The following is a 16,375-nucleotide window of genomic DNA, read 5'->3' as shown; positions in this document are numbered from 1 at the left end:
GATTTAACCATGATCTTCTTTGAAGTACTATTCTCCTTTTTTTTTTTTTTTTTTTTTTTTTTTTGGTATACGGGCCTCTCACTGTTGGGGCCTCTCCCGTTACGGAGCAAAGGTTCCAGACGCGCAGGCTCAGCGGCCATGGCTCACGGGCCCAGCTGCTCCACGGCATGTGTGATCTTCCCGGACCGGGGCATGAACCCGCATCCCCTGCATCGGCAGGCGGACTCTCAACCACTGCGCTACCAGGGAAGCCCACAAATGGCCCTTTTCCTTTACTTCCTCACCGCATCTACCTCTCTGATTCTATAAAAGAAACTGGCAACCAGACTCCGATAAGATAGTTTTCCGGAGACACTAGTCTGCCATCTTCTCGGGCTTTCCGAATAAAGTCGTATTCCTTGTCTCTGGCTCACTTGTCTGTCGTGCAGTGAGCAGAGCGACCTTGGACTCGGTAACAGTATGCTTCAGGGACGCTCATTTACACAGGTCCCTTCAAAGGCCCTGGGAGGAGGGGGACTTGTGTAGCGCGTTCACCTGGTCAAAATTTGCAAAATTTGTCTACAATGAGTTAAAACAGATGTCTCTTTCCACTTGAAACTCCCTCCCATCCACTTCACTTTCCCAGTGTTGGTGTCGGTATTGGGTGGAAATGAAGTGGCCTTCAACATTTCTGGGGTCCTCTTATGGGAAAATTAAGCTGGGGATTCACTTAGTTTAGATTTAGAGGGATACATGTATGTGGTTCACGGTTGCTTTTGTGCACAGTTATTTTTGTGACATAAACATAGGTACAGGGCAAGAGGTTGCACTGTGATGTGAACGTGCCCCATGGTGCCCAGGATGAGAAGTATCAGGTAATAAGAGAAGTGGAGTCAGTTCTCAGTGATGCCTGGTCAACACAAAAGTTTTCTTCTCTCATTAATAACCTCAAAAATGTAGCGTATACAATTTAAAATGCAGCATAAAACAATTATATGTCGCATACTTTTTTTTGATGAGAATCACATGAAACAGAATTTATATGAATTCCTTTGTATGCAGGGCACAAGCTTATAGCAGTACTATAAACACAACGTATGTCTGTATGTGAAGTTGCAAATGTTATGTATCACAAATATTAATAATTAAAAAACTTTTTTGATCAACCATGCTACAGAAAAATCTGATTTAATCTTCCCTTTTTCTTTATAAAAAATATTACAAAATCACTGTCAATTCACCTTATAGAAAATATTACAAATTGTAATCAAAGAGTACGCAGCCAAGAAATGTGGGGAAACAATATTATAGTGTCAGGCAGTTAATAAAAATTTTTATTCTTCTGGAGTTTTGTGTTTGTGGTATTTGTCAACGTCATAAAATCTATAATTTGTTGGGATTTTTTTCATTATAAATAGTTGATCCTCACTATCCATGGATTCCCAAATTGCCTACTAGCTAAAATTTATTTGTGACCTCAAAATCAATACTTGAGGTGCTTTCAGGTCACTTGTGAACATGTGCAATACAGTGAAAACTGGGAGCCTCCTGAAGCACAAGTTCTCAGCTGAGGTCAAACAAGGTGCCACTTTACCTGCTTGTTTCAGCTCTCATATATGAACAAGTATCCTTTTTGTGGTCTATTTAGACTTAACAGTATTTCATGTTCACTTTATGGCTGAAGAACTTTTCAAATAAACATATAAAAGATTAAGACCTTAAGAGAATTACTTGGTCCATTCTACTTGAGCCTAATAGTATACCTGGGGTTGTCTTCAGTAAGATTATTATAATCTTTTACTCATTTTAGTCTTTTTATACCATGCCATAGGGCCTTCAACTCTGAAGAGAAAATAATCTAATTAAGACAACCACAGAACTTTGTCCCACTGAAGTCCAGTTGCCCTAGTTCCTTTTTATTTTCCAGTATCTTGTGAAATTGCTTCTCCCAAGTAAAACCAAGGTATATGATAATAAATGAATGGAAATCTAGAATTGAGACCAAACTTAACTGTACTATATGATTGTAAATCAAGCAGGATTTTCATGAGACATAATGATATTTGCTCAATTCAAAGGACTGGATAACCGCAGAAAGAAAGGCTTAGATTTAAAGGACGCTTATTATGGATTAAGACAAGGGTTTTTTTTCCTCCCTTCTGGAAATCAAGCTTTTTTAAAATTTAATTAATTAATTAATTAATTTTTATATAGCAGGTGACAAGGGTTTAATCTAGGCTTTTTTCTTTGTACTAGGTCTTGCATTATACCTTAAACAAATCAGCGTTTCTAAAAAATGCTTGTTGGTGATAATGAGAAGTGACAATAAGTTTCATGAGTATAAGTAAAAATCTAGTAAAACTGAAAATGTTTTCAACTATACAAACCAACTGAAAGTAAATTATAAAATTATCTGAATTATTTATCAAGAATACAATAAGGTATTTAAATGACTAAAATCTCCCAAAGAGATTAAAAATGTTAAAAATATTTGCTTTTATTATATCTTTTCCCTATTATTTTCTACTTAGATACAAATTATTACCATCTTTATATAACAGCTGGCTGATGGCTAAATAAGGAGAGCCTTCTAAAATCTCCATCAGTAAGTTATATGAAGTGCTTATTTTTATTTTGAATACAGGTACCAAAAGTCAAAGATTTTCTCCTTTATCCCCCTTTTTAGCTTTATTTCCTAGTATACTATTTATTTTCTAAGCCCCGTTGAAGTCTTTCAGAATCTAAGTTGCTTAAATAGTCTTTTTACAGTAGTATTTCACTTAAAGGTATGGAAACACCAGTAGATTTGAATATCAATAAAACATGTAACGGAAAAATGTAATCACTCTAAAAAAATCTGTATAAATAGCTCAACTCTTCTTGTTAAACTCTCTAATCCAATTAGTTAAACCAGTGACAAATCATTCTTTTTAAAGGAATAAAAATTCAAGTCAGAAAGCATTCCTTACAAATACACATTTTTAATTTTGTTGGAATGGGTGAAAGGACCCTTATTCACCTCCATCCAGAGAAGTTGAAGAGTGAGTGACTGGCACCTTTAATCTCTGAAAAATCATACGTTACAAATACAGTTCTTAACCTCAAAAATGGAAAAAATGATTGTAGATACATTGAATATTTAAAGAAAAATATTTTTTCTAAAATATGGCTTTTCCTATTGAGATTTTCCCCATCTCCTTTAATATTAAAAATTGCATTTTCTTTTCCAATAAAAAAAGAGAAAAGCATGAAAGTAAGCATTTCTTAATTAATATTTGAAACTGAAGTTAAGGTCCATGTGAAACAATGTTTTACTGTAAGTCTGAAAGATTTAAAAAGCCAATATAGTTTTAAATCATTAGCATGATTTACAAGTGAAATTCTCTAAAACAGAACCACAGAAATCAGCACATAGAAGATGAAATTCACACTACTGGTGAAAACACTTGGCCACTCAGAAACCAAGAGGAAAAAAGAAACTAAAGCAAGTGGCAGGTACTTGTTACTGGCGGGTTGGGGGTGGTGCTAAACTATGGCCAAATCATAGTTTAAATATAACTTTTGTGGTGTGAAAATTTAATGAATATGTGGAAATGGAAGAAACTCAGAAACCAGAGTCATTTCCATTTCAAATGAGGATGATAGTTCTGAGCCACCAGCTGTTTACAGTTCATTGAATGAGGTTCTAGTTGATAGGAGATAATTACCTCTTCCCTACAGGAGGCAAGTGTTTCTCATTCTACAGACACCTCTGATGAATGGCCATGGGGGTATGAGACCAAGAAATCATGCCAATATCAGTTTCGTCTTTAACGAACTCTTGAAACACCTGATTTTCTGCTTTTTCCTATTTAAGTATAGGAAAATGTGCATCTTAAAATATACAGAATAAAGTCACTGGCTATTATTTTGCTTTTATAAAGCACCTTAACCTTAAAAGGAAAACAGAATGATTATACACAGAAAGTATATATACCATCAATAGTACTAGAAAAGGATGAGCACGATCATTTCAACTTCAAGCATTTGGAGTGTTAAATTCTATTTACTAATACATTGTTTTCCCCTGATTTAAGTTTCTTTTCAGTTAATGACACATTACCCCATTCATTCCAGCTCCTTCGGCTACTTGGATAGGCCTATCAATTCGATCTTCCCAAACTCTCTCAAATTTGTCTCTTCACTTCCAATGCAAACTGCCACACACCTCAGTATTTCTCAGCTTCAGTATGGTCCTCATATCCTAAACGCTCTCCTTGCTTCTAGTCTCTTACAATGAATCCAGTTCAAGCAAAATACTACTTTTCAGATTAATATCACTAAAGCAGCACTCTCATCATGCCACTCTTATGTATAAAAATCTTTCAAAAGCAGGTTGTGATTCCAAAATAGAAAAAAGCTTATGGCATATTAAGCAAAAAACAAAATTCAAAAGTAAATCAATACTATCCTTACAAATATGTAACACTGGGCAAGCATATTAATAAGAGCTAGAAGAGAACACACACACAAAATAAAGAGAATATATTTTAAAGGGCCTGGGACTTGGAGTTTACCCTTGATTTATATTTCCCATTTGTTGTTATAATGATGTTTATACAATAAATAAAATCGTTCAGCAACCATTTACTGCTATAAAGCTTAACTATAAAGCTTAACCTGTACCCAAGGACCTCTGCAATCTGGCTCCCAAACCTACCTTTCCCAACCCTCCTTTTCACACAACCAAAACTCCAGACAAACTAAAATATTCTATTTCTCATTGGGTTCCTGTACTTTTCTTTCCCAGGTATGGACCATTACTTACATCATATGCTCCAGCTAGTATGCTCTTCTCCATTTCTGGGTGTGTAAATCCTACCTAATTATCCTTTACAGCTCAGTTCAAATAATACCTTTTCCACACAGCTATCCCTGACAGGTTCCTCCAATGAGCATTTCATCTAATCTCTCACATAAATGCAGCACTTCCTATTTTGCACTGTAGTTTTTGTATGTCCGTGTGTCAGAAGTAGTCCCCTTTAGGGCAGGGACCTTCTTTTAGCTATCTTTGTATTCCACTCAAGGAGTAACATACCGTCTTTTTGAATAAATAGGTAAAATGAGCGAACAAATACTTTCAAAAAGTGAGGGCTAGGAAGACTAAAAACCAACAGCAACTCTTACTTTTAGTTTTATTATGATTCTCCTTTTTTTCACTCAAGTTAATTTCTTAACCTAACCTTCTTACCTGAAGATATGTTATTCTCCGCTGGACCAGCTCTGTCAGATCTTTGGCCTCTTTTTCCCGCCAATCACCTGCTCCATCTGTTTGACTGAGGTAGTATAAATCCGTCATTATAGACCTATAAAAAGCAAACAACATTGTGGGTCTAACTTATTTGTATTTCATCACAGGATTACACAAAGTCATAAGAAGAGAGTCAAATTCTTCATAAAGATTGATGCTCACACTGATGCTGGTACTCATTTTTTATTTTCTATCAAGACTGTGAAATTCAACAGTGTAGTCTCTAGCAGCCGAGATTCATTCCTATAGTGAATCTTTACTGTTGAGAAGAACATACTCCCCAGCCCCGCCCCCCCGCCCCAGGCCAATTATGTGCACTTATATCCCAACACAGAGCACGTCAGGGATCAGGGGAAACTGGATACCCATAGCAAAGAAATAGGTAGACTAACATAAGGGAGAGAAATACATTGGTGACAGCATTTGAATATTACCTTTTTGTTCTCTCTACTGTCACCTCCTGTCCCCTCTTAAATTTCTTCTTCATACTTGGAAAAAGATCAGAGGAAAATTTTGGCACAACTCTTACACAACGGTCAAAACCAAGGGTCAGCAAACTTTTTTCAATAAAGGGCCAGACAGTAAATATTCTATGCTTTGTGGGCCTCTGTTGCTTTTGTAGCAGGAAAGCTGCCATAGACAAGACGTAAAAAAAAAAAAAATTGTGTGTGTCTTCCAATAAAACTTTATTCACAAAACCAGGCTATGAGCCAGATTTGGTCCTGAGGCTATAATTTGACAATTCTTCCTCTAAATTAATAAAATGATTGTTAAGATACTTTCCCATCCTGCGTAGTAGTTTCAATTACAACATGCTCAATTTCCTGCAAAGTAAACTAAAATACCCAGTATACTGACCGCTGGTGCAGATGGTTTCATTTATATTACATTAAACAAAAGCTATGACTTGCATTTACCAACAAAGAAAAGTAAAAAGCAAGACTCCTCTCTTTCTCTGACACTCCCTACCAACCCATCAGCAAACATTTCGCCAAGCTCTGAACAAGTATCACCACTGGCATTGCTACCAACTGGGCCAACACTTTTCTCACCTGAATTGTTACAGTAACCTCTGAACAGGTCTCCCTGCTTCCACCCTTGCCAACGTCTACAGTCTATTCTCAATGTAGCAGCCAGATCCTGTCAAAATATCAGTCAAATGATGTTACTCCTTTGCTCTTATTGAACTGACTCTTCATCTCAATCAGTCAAACCCAAAGTTACTAATTTGACCTAAAAGGCCCCAGACAATATGGCCTCCCTTACCTCTTTTTATTTATTTATTTATTCATTCATTCATTTATTTTTAAAAACATCTTTATTGGACTATAATTGCTTTACAATGGTGTGTTAGTTTCTGCCTTATAACAAAGTGAATCAGTTATACATATACATATATCCCCATATCTCTTCCCTCTTGTATCTCCCTACCTCCCACCCTCCCTATCCCACCCCTCTAGGTGGTCACAAAGCACGGAGCTGATCTCCCTGTGCCATGCAGCTGTTTCCCACTAGCTATCTACTTCACATTTCGTAGTGTATATATGGCCATGCCACTCTCTCACTTTGTCCCAGCTTACCCTTCCCCATCCCCATATCCTCAAGTCCATTCTCTAGTAGGTCTGTGTCTTTATTCCCGTCTTGCCCCTAGGTTCTTCATGACCTTTTTTTTTTTCTCTATTAGATTCCATACATATATGTTAGCATATGGTATTTGTTTTTCTCTTTGACTTACTTCACTCTGTATGACAGACTCTAGGTCCATCCACCCCACTACAAATAACTCAATTTCGTTTCTTTTTATGGCTGAGTAATATTCCATTGTATATATGTGCCACATCTTCTTTATCCATTCATCTGTTGATGGACACTTAGGTTGCTTCCATGTCCTGGCTATTGTAAATAGAGCTGCAATGAACATTGTGGTACATGACTCTTTTTGAACTCTGGTTTTCTCAGGGTATATGCCCAGTAGTGGGATTGCTGGGTCATATGGTAGCTCCATTTTTAGTTGTTTAAGGAACCTCCATACTGTTCTCCATAGTGGCTGTATCAATTACATTCCCACCGACAGTGCAAGAGGATTTCCTTTTCTCCACACCCTCTCCAGCATTTATTGTTTGTAGATTTTTTGATGATGCCATTCTGACCGGTGTGAGATGATATCTCATTGTAGTTTTGATTTGCATTTCTCTAATGATTAGTGATGTTGAGCATTCTTTCATGTGTTTGTTGGCAACCTGTATATCTTCTTTGGAGAAATGTCTTTTTAGGTCTTCTGCCCATTTTTGGATTGGGTTGTTTGTTTTTTTGATATTGAGCTGCATGAGCTGCTTGTAAATATTGGAGATTAATCCTTTGTCAGTTGCTTCATTTGCAAATACTTTTTCCCATTCTGACGGTTGTCTTTTCGTGTTCTTTATGCTTTCCTTTGTTGTGCAAAAGCCTTTAAGTTTCATTAGGTCCCATTTGTTTATTTTTGTTTTTATTTCCATTTCTCTAGGAGGTGGGTCAAAAAGGATCTTGCTGTGATTTATGTCATAGAGTGTTCTGCTTATGTTTTCCTCTAAGAGTTTAATAGTGTCTGGCCTTACATTTAGGTCTTTAATCCATTTAGAGTTTATCTTTGTGTATGGTGTTAGGGAGTGTTCTAATTTCATTCTTTTACATGTAGCTGTCCAGTTTTCCCAGCACCACGTATTGAAGAGGCTGTCCTTTCTGCACTGTATATTCTTGCTTCCTTTATCAAAGATAAGGTGACCATATGTGCGTGGGTTTATCTCTGGGCTTTCTATCCTGTTCCATTGATCTATATTTCTGTTTTTGTGCCAGTACCATACTGTCTTGATTACTGTAGCTTTGTAGTATAGTCTGAAGTCAGGGAGCCTGATTCCTCCAGCTCTGTTTTCTTTCTCAAGATTGCTTTGGCTGTTCGGGGTCTTTTGTGTTTCCATACAAATTGTGAAATTTTTTGTTCTAGTTCTGTGAAAAATGCCAGTGGTAGTTTGATAGGGATTGCATTGAATCTGTAGATTGCTTTGGGTAGTAGAGTCATTTTAACAATGTTGATTCTTCCAATCCAAGGACATGGTATATCTCTCCATCTGTTTGTATCATCTTTAATTGCTTTCATCAGTGTCTTATAATTTTCTGCATACAGGTCTTATGTCTCCTTAGGTAGGTTTATTACTAGATATTTTATTCTTTTTGTTGCAATGGTAAATGGGAGTGTCTCCTTAATTTCACTTTCAGATTTTTCATCATTAGTGTATAGGAATGCAAGAGATTTCTGTGCATTAATTTTGTATCCTGCTACTTTACCAAATTCACTGATGAGCTCTAGTAGTTTTCTGGTAGCATCTCTAGGATTCTCTATGTATAGTATCATGTCATCTGCAAACAGTGACAGCTTTACTTCTTCTTTGCCAATTTGGATTCCCTTTATTTCTTTTTCTCCTCTGATTGCTGTGGTTAAAACTTCCAAAACTATGTTGAGTAACAGTGGTGAGAGTGAGCAACCTTGTCTTGTTCCTGATCTTAGTGGAAATGGTTTCAGTTTTTCACCATTGAGGATGACGTTGGCTGTGGGTTTGTCATATATGGCCTTTATTATGTTTAGGTAAGTTCCCTCTGTGCCTACTTTCTGGAGGGTTTTTATCATAAATGGGTGTTGAATTTTGTCGAAAGCTTTCTCTGCATCTACTGAGATGATCATATGGTTTATCTCCTTCAATTTCTTAATATGGTATATCACATTGATTGATTTGCGTATATTGAAGAATCCTTGCATTCCTGGGATAAACCCCACTTGATCATGGTGTGTGATCCTGTTAATGTGCTGTTGGATTCTGTTTGCTAGTATTTTGTTGAGGATTTTTGCATCTATGTTCATCAGTGATATTGGCCTGTAGTTTTCTTTGTCACATCTTTGTCTGGTTTTGGTATCAGGGTGATGGTGACCTCATAGAATGGGTTTGGGAGTGTTCCTCTCTCTGCTTTATTCTGGAAGAGTTTGAGACGGATAGGTGTTAGCTCTTCTCTAAATGTTTGATAGCATTCGCCTGTGAAGACATCTGGTCCTGGGCTTTTGCTTGTTGGAGGATTTTTAATCACAGTTTCAATTTCATTACTTGTGATTGGTCTGTTCATATAGTCTATTTCTTCCTGGTTCAGTCTCGGAAGGTTGCGCATTTCTAAGAATTTGTCCATTTCTTCCCGGTTGTCCGTTTTATTGGCATAGAGTTGCTTGTAGTAATCCCTCATGATCCTTTGTACTTCTGCAGAGTCAGTTGTTACTTCTCCTTTTTCATTTCTAGTTCTGTTGATTTGAGTCTTTCCCCTTTTTTTCTTGATGAGTCTGGCTAATGTTTCATCAATTTTGTTTATCTTCACAAAGAATCAGCTTTCAGTTTTGTTGTTCTTTGCTATCCTTCTTTTCATTTCTTTTTCATTTATTTCTCATCTGATTTTCATGCTTTCTTTCCTTCTGCTAACCTTGGGGTTTTTTTGTTCTTCTTTCTCTAACTGCTTTAGGTATAAGGTTAGGTGGTTTATTTGAGATGTTTCTTGTTTCTTAATGTAGGATTGTATTGCTCTAAACTTCACTCTTAGAACTGCTTTTGCTGCATCCTATAGGTTTTGGGTCGTCGTGTTTTCACTGTCATTTGTTTCCAGGCATTTTTTGATTTCCTCTTTGATTTCTTCGTTATTAAGTAGTGTATTGTTTAGCCTCCATATGTTTGTATTTTGTTACAGATTTTTTTCCTGCAATTGATATATAGTCTCATAGCATTATGGTCTGAAAAGATACCTGATACAACTTCAATTTTCTTAAATTTACCAAGGCTTGATTTGTGACCCAAGATACGATCTATCCCGGAGGAGATTCCATGAGCACTTGAGAAGAAAGTGTATTGTGTTGTTTTAGGATGGAATGTCCTATAAATATCAATTAAGTCCATCTTGTTTAATGTGTCATTTAAAGCTTGTGTTTCCTTATTTATTTTTGGATGGTCTGTCCATTGGTGAAAGTAGGGTGTTAAAGTCCGCTACGATGATTGTGTTACTGTCAATTTCCCCTTTTACGGCTGTTAGTATTTGCCTTATGTATTGAGGTGCTCCTATGATGGGTGCATAAATGTTTACAATTGTTATATCTTCTTCTTGGATTGTACCCTTGATCATTATGTAGTGTCCTTCTTTGTCTCTTGTAATAGTATTTGTTTTAAAGTTTATTTTGTCTGATATGAGAATTATACTCCCCTTTCTTTTGATTTCCATTTGCATGTAATATCTTTCTCCATCCCCTTACTTTGTCTGTATGTGTCCCTAGGTCTGAAGTGGGTCTCTTGTAGACAGCATATAATACGGGTCTTGTTTTGTATCCATTCAGCCAGTCTATATCTTTTGGTTGGAGCATTTACTCCATTTACATTTAAGGTAATTATCGATATGTATGTTCCTGTTACCATTTTCTTAATTGTTTTGGGTTTGTTATTGTAGGTCTTTTCCTTCTCTTGTGTTTCCTGCATAGAGAAGTTCCTTTAGCATTTGTTGTAAAGCTGGTTTTGTGGTGCTAAATTCTCTTAAATTTTGCTTGTCTGTAAAGGTTTTAATAATTACTCTGTCGAATGTGAATGAGATCCTTGTTGGGTAGAGTAATCTTGGTTGTAGGTTTTGCCTCTTAATCACTTTAAGTATGTCCTGCCACTCCCTTCTGGCTTGCAGAGTTTCTGCTGAAAGATCAGCTGTTAACCTTATGGGGATTCCCTTGTATGTTATTTGTTGTTTTTCCCTTGCTGCTTTTAATATTTTTTCTTAGTATTTAATTTTTGATAGTTTGAATAATATGTGTCTTGGCATGTTTCTCTTTGAATTTATCCTGTATGGGACTCTCTGTGCTTCCTGGACTTGATTAACTATTTCCTTTCCAATATTAGGGAAGTTTTCAACTATAATCTCTACAAATATTTTCTCAGTCCCTTTCTTTTTCTCTTCTTCTTCTTCTGGGACCCCTATAGTTTGAATGTTGGTGCATTTAATGTTGTCCCAGAGGTCTCTGAGACTGTCCTCAATTCTTTTCATTTATTTTTTTTATTCTGCTCTGCAGTAGTTATTTCCACTATTTTGTCTTCCAGATCACTTATCCGTTATTCTCCCTCAGTTATTCTGCTATTGATCCCTTCTAGAGAATTTTTAATTTCATATATTGTGTTGTTCATCACTGTTTGTTTGCTCTTTAGCTCTTCTAGGTCCTTGTTAAACGTTTCCTGTATTTTCTCCATTCTATTTCCAAGATTGTGGATCATCTTTACTATCATTATTCTGAATTCTTTTTCAGGTAGACTGCCTATTTCCTCTTCATTTGTTAGGTCGGGTGGGTTTTTACCTTGCGCCTTCATCTGCTGTGTGTTTCTCATTTTGCTTAACTTACTGTGTTTGGGGTCTCCTTTTCATAGGCTGCAGGTTCGTAGTTTCCGTTGTTTTTGTGTCCGCAGGGGCTAAGGTTGGTTCAGTGAGTTGTATAGGTTTCCTGGTGGAGGGGACTAGTGCCTGTGTTCTGGTGGATGAGGCTGGATCTTGTCTTTCTGGTGGGCAGGTCCACATCTGGTTGTGTGTTTTGGGGTGTCTGTGGCCTTATTATGATTTTAGCAGCCTCTCTGCTAACGGGTGGGGCTGTGTTCCTGTCCTGCTAGTTGTTTGGCACAGGGTGTGCAGCACTGGAGCCTGCTGGTCGTTGAGTGGAGCTCGGTCTTGGCGTTGAGATGGAGATCTCTGGGAGAGCTTTCGTCGTTTGATATTATGTGGACCTGGGAGGTCTCATGTGGACCAATGTCCTGAACTTGGCTCTCCCACCTCACAGGCACAGCCCTGACGCCTGGCTGGAGCACCAAGAGCCTGTCATCCACACGACTCAGAATAAAAGGGAGAAAAGAAAGAAAGAAATAAGAAGATAAAATACAATAAAATTAGAAAGTTATTAAAATAAAAAAATAAAGAAATTTTTTTTAAAAAGGAAAGAAAGAAGAGAGAAACCAAACCAAAAAAGCAAATCCACCAATGATAACAAGCGCTAAAACCTATACTAAAAGAAAAAAAAAACACAACAGACAGAACCCTAGGACAAATGGTAAAAGCAAAGGTATAGAGAGAAAATCACACACAGAAGCATACACGTACATACTCACAAAAAGAGAAAAAGGGAAAAAAAAAATATATCGTTGTTCCCAAAGTCCCTCAATTTGGGATGATTCGTTGTCTCTTCAGGTATTCCACAGATGCAGGGTACATCAAGGTGATTGTGGAGATTTAATCCACTGCTCCTGAGGCTGCTGGGAGAGATTTCCCTTTCTCTTCTTTGTTCGCACAGCTCCCGGGGTTCAGCTTTGGATTTGGATCCGCCTCTGCATGTAGGTCGCCTGAGGGCGTCTTTTCTTCGCTCAGACAGGACAGGGTTAAAGGAACCGCTGATTCGGGGGCTCTGGCTCACTCAGGCCGGAGGAAGGGAGGGGCACTGCGTGCGGGGCGGGCCTGCGGCGGCAGAGGCTGGCGTGACGTTGCACCAGCCTGAGGCACGCCGTGCGTTTTCCCGGGGAAGTTGTCCCTGGGTCACGGGACCCTGGCAGTGGCGGGCTGCACAGGCTCCCCGGAAGGGGGGTGTGGACAGTGACCTGTGCTCGCACACAGGCTTCTTGGTGGCGGCAGCAGCAGCCTTAGCATCTCATGCCTGTCTCTGGGGTCCGCGCTGATAGCCGCTGCTTGCGCCTGTTTCTGGAGCTCCTTTAAGTGGCGCTCTTAATCCCCTCTCCTCGCGCACCAGGAAACAAAGAGGGAAGAAAAAGTCTCTTGCCTCTTCGGCAGGTCCAGACTTTTTCCTGGACTCCCTCCTGGTTAGCCGTGGTGCACTAACCCCTTCAGGCTGTGTTCACGCCGCCTACCCCAGTCCTCTCCCTGCGATCTGACCGAAGCCTGAGCCTCAGCTCCCAGCCCATGCCCACCCCAGTGGGTGAGCAGACAAGCCTCTCAGGCCGGTGAGTGCCGGTCGGCACCGATCCTCTGTGCGGGAATCTCTCCGCTTTGCCCTCCGCACCCGTTGCTGTGCTCTTCTCCGCGGCTCCGAAGCTTTCCCCCTCCGCCTCCCGCAGTCTCTGCCCGCGGAGGGGCTTCCTAGTGTGTGGAAACCTTTCCTCCTTCACAGCTCCCTCCCACTGGTGCAGGTCCCGTCCCTATCCTTTCGTCTGTTTATTCTTTTTTCTTTTGCCCTACCCAGGTACGTGGGGGAATTTCTTGCCTTTTAGGAGGTCTGAGGTCTTCTGCCAGCGTTTAGTAGGTGTTCTGTAGGAGCTGTTCCACGTGTAGATGTATTTCTGATGTATTTGTGTGGAGGAAGATCATCTCTGCGTCTTACTCCTCCATCTTGAAGCTCCTCCTCCTCCTCCCTTACCTTTTTGATCTCATCTACTACTGTCCTCCTTGTTTACTCTATTTCAGCCACATAGTCTTGTTACTAACCTCTGAACATGTCAGCCACGTTCCTACTTTAGGACCTTTGCATTTGCTCCTCCTTCGCCTGGAATGCTGGTTTCCCAGATACCCATCCACATGGCTCACCCAAATGTCCTTCAAAATTTTGCTCATATGTCACCTTCCCCAAAAGGCTATCCAGACTATCTCACTTAAAAATTCAACACCCAGTCACCATCACATCCCTTGCTTTTCCTTCTCCTCTTTCCCTGCTGTATTTTTCTCCAAGCAATTATCATCTTCTAATATATACCATTTACTTCTTTACTATCTTTCTCCCCCTACTAGAATTTAAGCTCCATGGCAGCAGGGTATTTTTCAAACTCCCCTCCCTCCTCCCAAACCAGCATTTAGAACAGTGCTGATCACATAGAAAACGTTCAGTATATATCTTTGAATAGAGAAATGAATGAAAAAGTGGCAAAAATTTTCAAGAATTTTAGATGAGATAATATTGAGAATTTTTACCTTCCACAAATCCAATTTTGTGCTAGAGAATTTCTGGGAATAATCCTTAACTAGTGATAACTCCAGCTTTACCCCTTCTCTGCACTTTATATTAACTCTTCTGTTCTGGGAATGCTTACAAGTATGTGTTATTTGCTTGTGAAAATTATAAAGTTAGAAATTTATTTCTATTTATCAGAAAGTATACAGCTGTCCCTTGAACAACTCAGGGGTTAGGGGTGCTGAACCCCCTACAGAGTCGAAAATCTGCATATCACTCTTGAATCCCCAAAAACTTAACTACTAATAGCCTACTGTTGACCGGAAACCTTATCGATAACATAAACAGAATTAACACATATTTTGTATGTTATACGTACAACAATCAAAATGTTATGCACCAACAAATATCAAAGTAAGGGGTCTGGAGTACAAAAATGTGGACTCTGTTCATTGTAAATATGCAAAATCAGAAAGATTTTGAATCAGAGGAAAAAGAGCTTTGAGAGCCAGACAGATCTATCTCTCAGTTTGGGATCCAACTCTTACCAGGTTTGTGTCCTAGGAAAGTTATTTTGACATCTCTGAGACATAGTTTCTTCACTTTAAAATACGTATTATAAAACCTTCCACACAGTTTTTTAAAAAGGATTAGTGATAATACAAACAAAGTAGTATATGTGGTGGCTGCTTGCTACAGACTGAACATCTGTGTCTCCCCCAAACGCATCCATTGAAACTTAATGCCCGGTGTGATGGTATTCAAATGTGGGGCGTGTGGGAAGTGCTTAAGTCATGAGGGTGGAGCCTTATGAATGAGATTAGTGCTCTTGTAAAACAGACCCCACAGAGCTCTCTAGCCCCTTCTTCTGTACGAGGGCACAGTGAGAAGGCACTGTCTATGGAGCAGAAAGAGGGCACTCATCAGACACCAAATCTGCCAGCACCTTGATCTTGAACTTCTCACCTTCCAGAACTGTGAGAAGTAAATCTCTGTTGTTTACAAGCCACACGGTCTATGATACTTTTTTGTCACAGTAGGCCAAACAGACTAAGACATTGCTATTTATGCTAGAATGCCTCAGAGAGTTGCTTCAGAACTTTTACCTTGTGTCTGAAGAGTACCTACTAATAATTCCACAACTAAGAGGAAAGATCAATTGGGTATGAGGGTGACAGTAGTATGTGGGACTGACAGCCAGTCAGAAAAATGACCCAATACTCAGTGCCTTATAGCACCCTGAAGAAAGGGATTGATCAGTGGGGACTCATTTAACAGATGATGAAGCCAGCCCTCAACAACTGTGATTTATCTAGGAGTACATGACATAGTCTCAGTTCTCTTCTATTCCTGGTTCTTAACTAGACGATAAACCATTTAGGAGCAAAGCAATGGAAGCCCACTGGAAAAATAATTAAAGTCTTATTTACTATCATAGAAAATTATCAGAACTACATACGGTTAACAGAGAATACCTGATAATAGCCCCTTTGAATAAAACAAAACTATTAATAACATGCAAATGAAAATTCAAAATCATAGCCACAGTTTAGAATATTCATCCAACTAATAGTGGAACAGCTTTATACAATGCTTTGGGATAACAGGGTCATCTGTGAAGCATTTCAGGCACCTGTTCAATGTGTCAACATTATCCATGCACAGGACACTTCACAGCTTGACTATTTCCATGTTTACCCTTTTCAAATAGGAAAAGAGTCTAATATGTGATGCTTTATCTGTTTTTATATTATTCCCACCTAAGATTCAAAACATTTCTTTCATGAAAAAGAGTAATTTTAGTTGGAAAAACCATATCTACAACTTACTGCCTCCTTTAAGAAACTAACTTACAGTCTTACACACTGAACAGAGGTTCAAGTTTTTTTCAGATTACGACACTGAGGCCCCTATGGGCTATTATGTAGCCTATGGTATTATTTTATAGTTGCTGTGGGAAAAGTTACCACCCATGAAATTGTGTGAGTTGATCATGGAAACACAGGAGATGTCTTTCCTTATAATGGTGTTACAGGGCTAAGCTCAAGTTTATTTAAATTATTTTCTCAGTTTTATAGGCCTCTTTTCCATTACTCTCGTCACACCCATTATTTTTCACATTTCATAGGTTTCGT

The 16,375-nt window shown here is 38.6% G+C and overlaps 1 protein-coding gene across 5 annotated transcripts in view; it reads right to left on the bottom strand.

The window, feature by feature from the left end:
- The window catches only part of FUT8 (fucosyltransferase 8), a 317,460-nt gene that overhangs the window by 81,022 nt on the left and 220,063 nt on the right, over positions 1–16,375 (bottom strand). For all 5 annotated transcript variants that reach the window (XM_029238548.1, XM_029238546.1, XM_029238549.1 and 2 more), the window contains one exon: positions 5,210–5,324. In XM_029238548.1, the coding sequence (XP_029094381.1) occupies positions 5,210–5,324 (115 nt within the window). The remainder of the gene's footprint in view (positions 1–5,209; positions 5,325–16,375) is intronic.

The sequence above is a fragment of the Monodon monoceros genome, unplaced genomic scaffold, assembly GCF_005190385.1.
Source record: "Monodon monoceros isolate NGI ecotype Baffin Bay Population unplaced genomic scaffold, NGI_Narwhal_1 Super_Scaffold_21, whole genome shotgun sequence".
Classification (NCBI taxonomy): Eukaryota; Metazoa; Chordata; class Mammalia; order Artiodactyla; family Monodontidae; genus Monodon; species Monodon monoceros.
The sequence above is the reverse complement of the archived record's forward strand: the minus strand, read 5'-3'. Positions and strand labels throughout refer to the sequence as shown.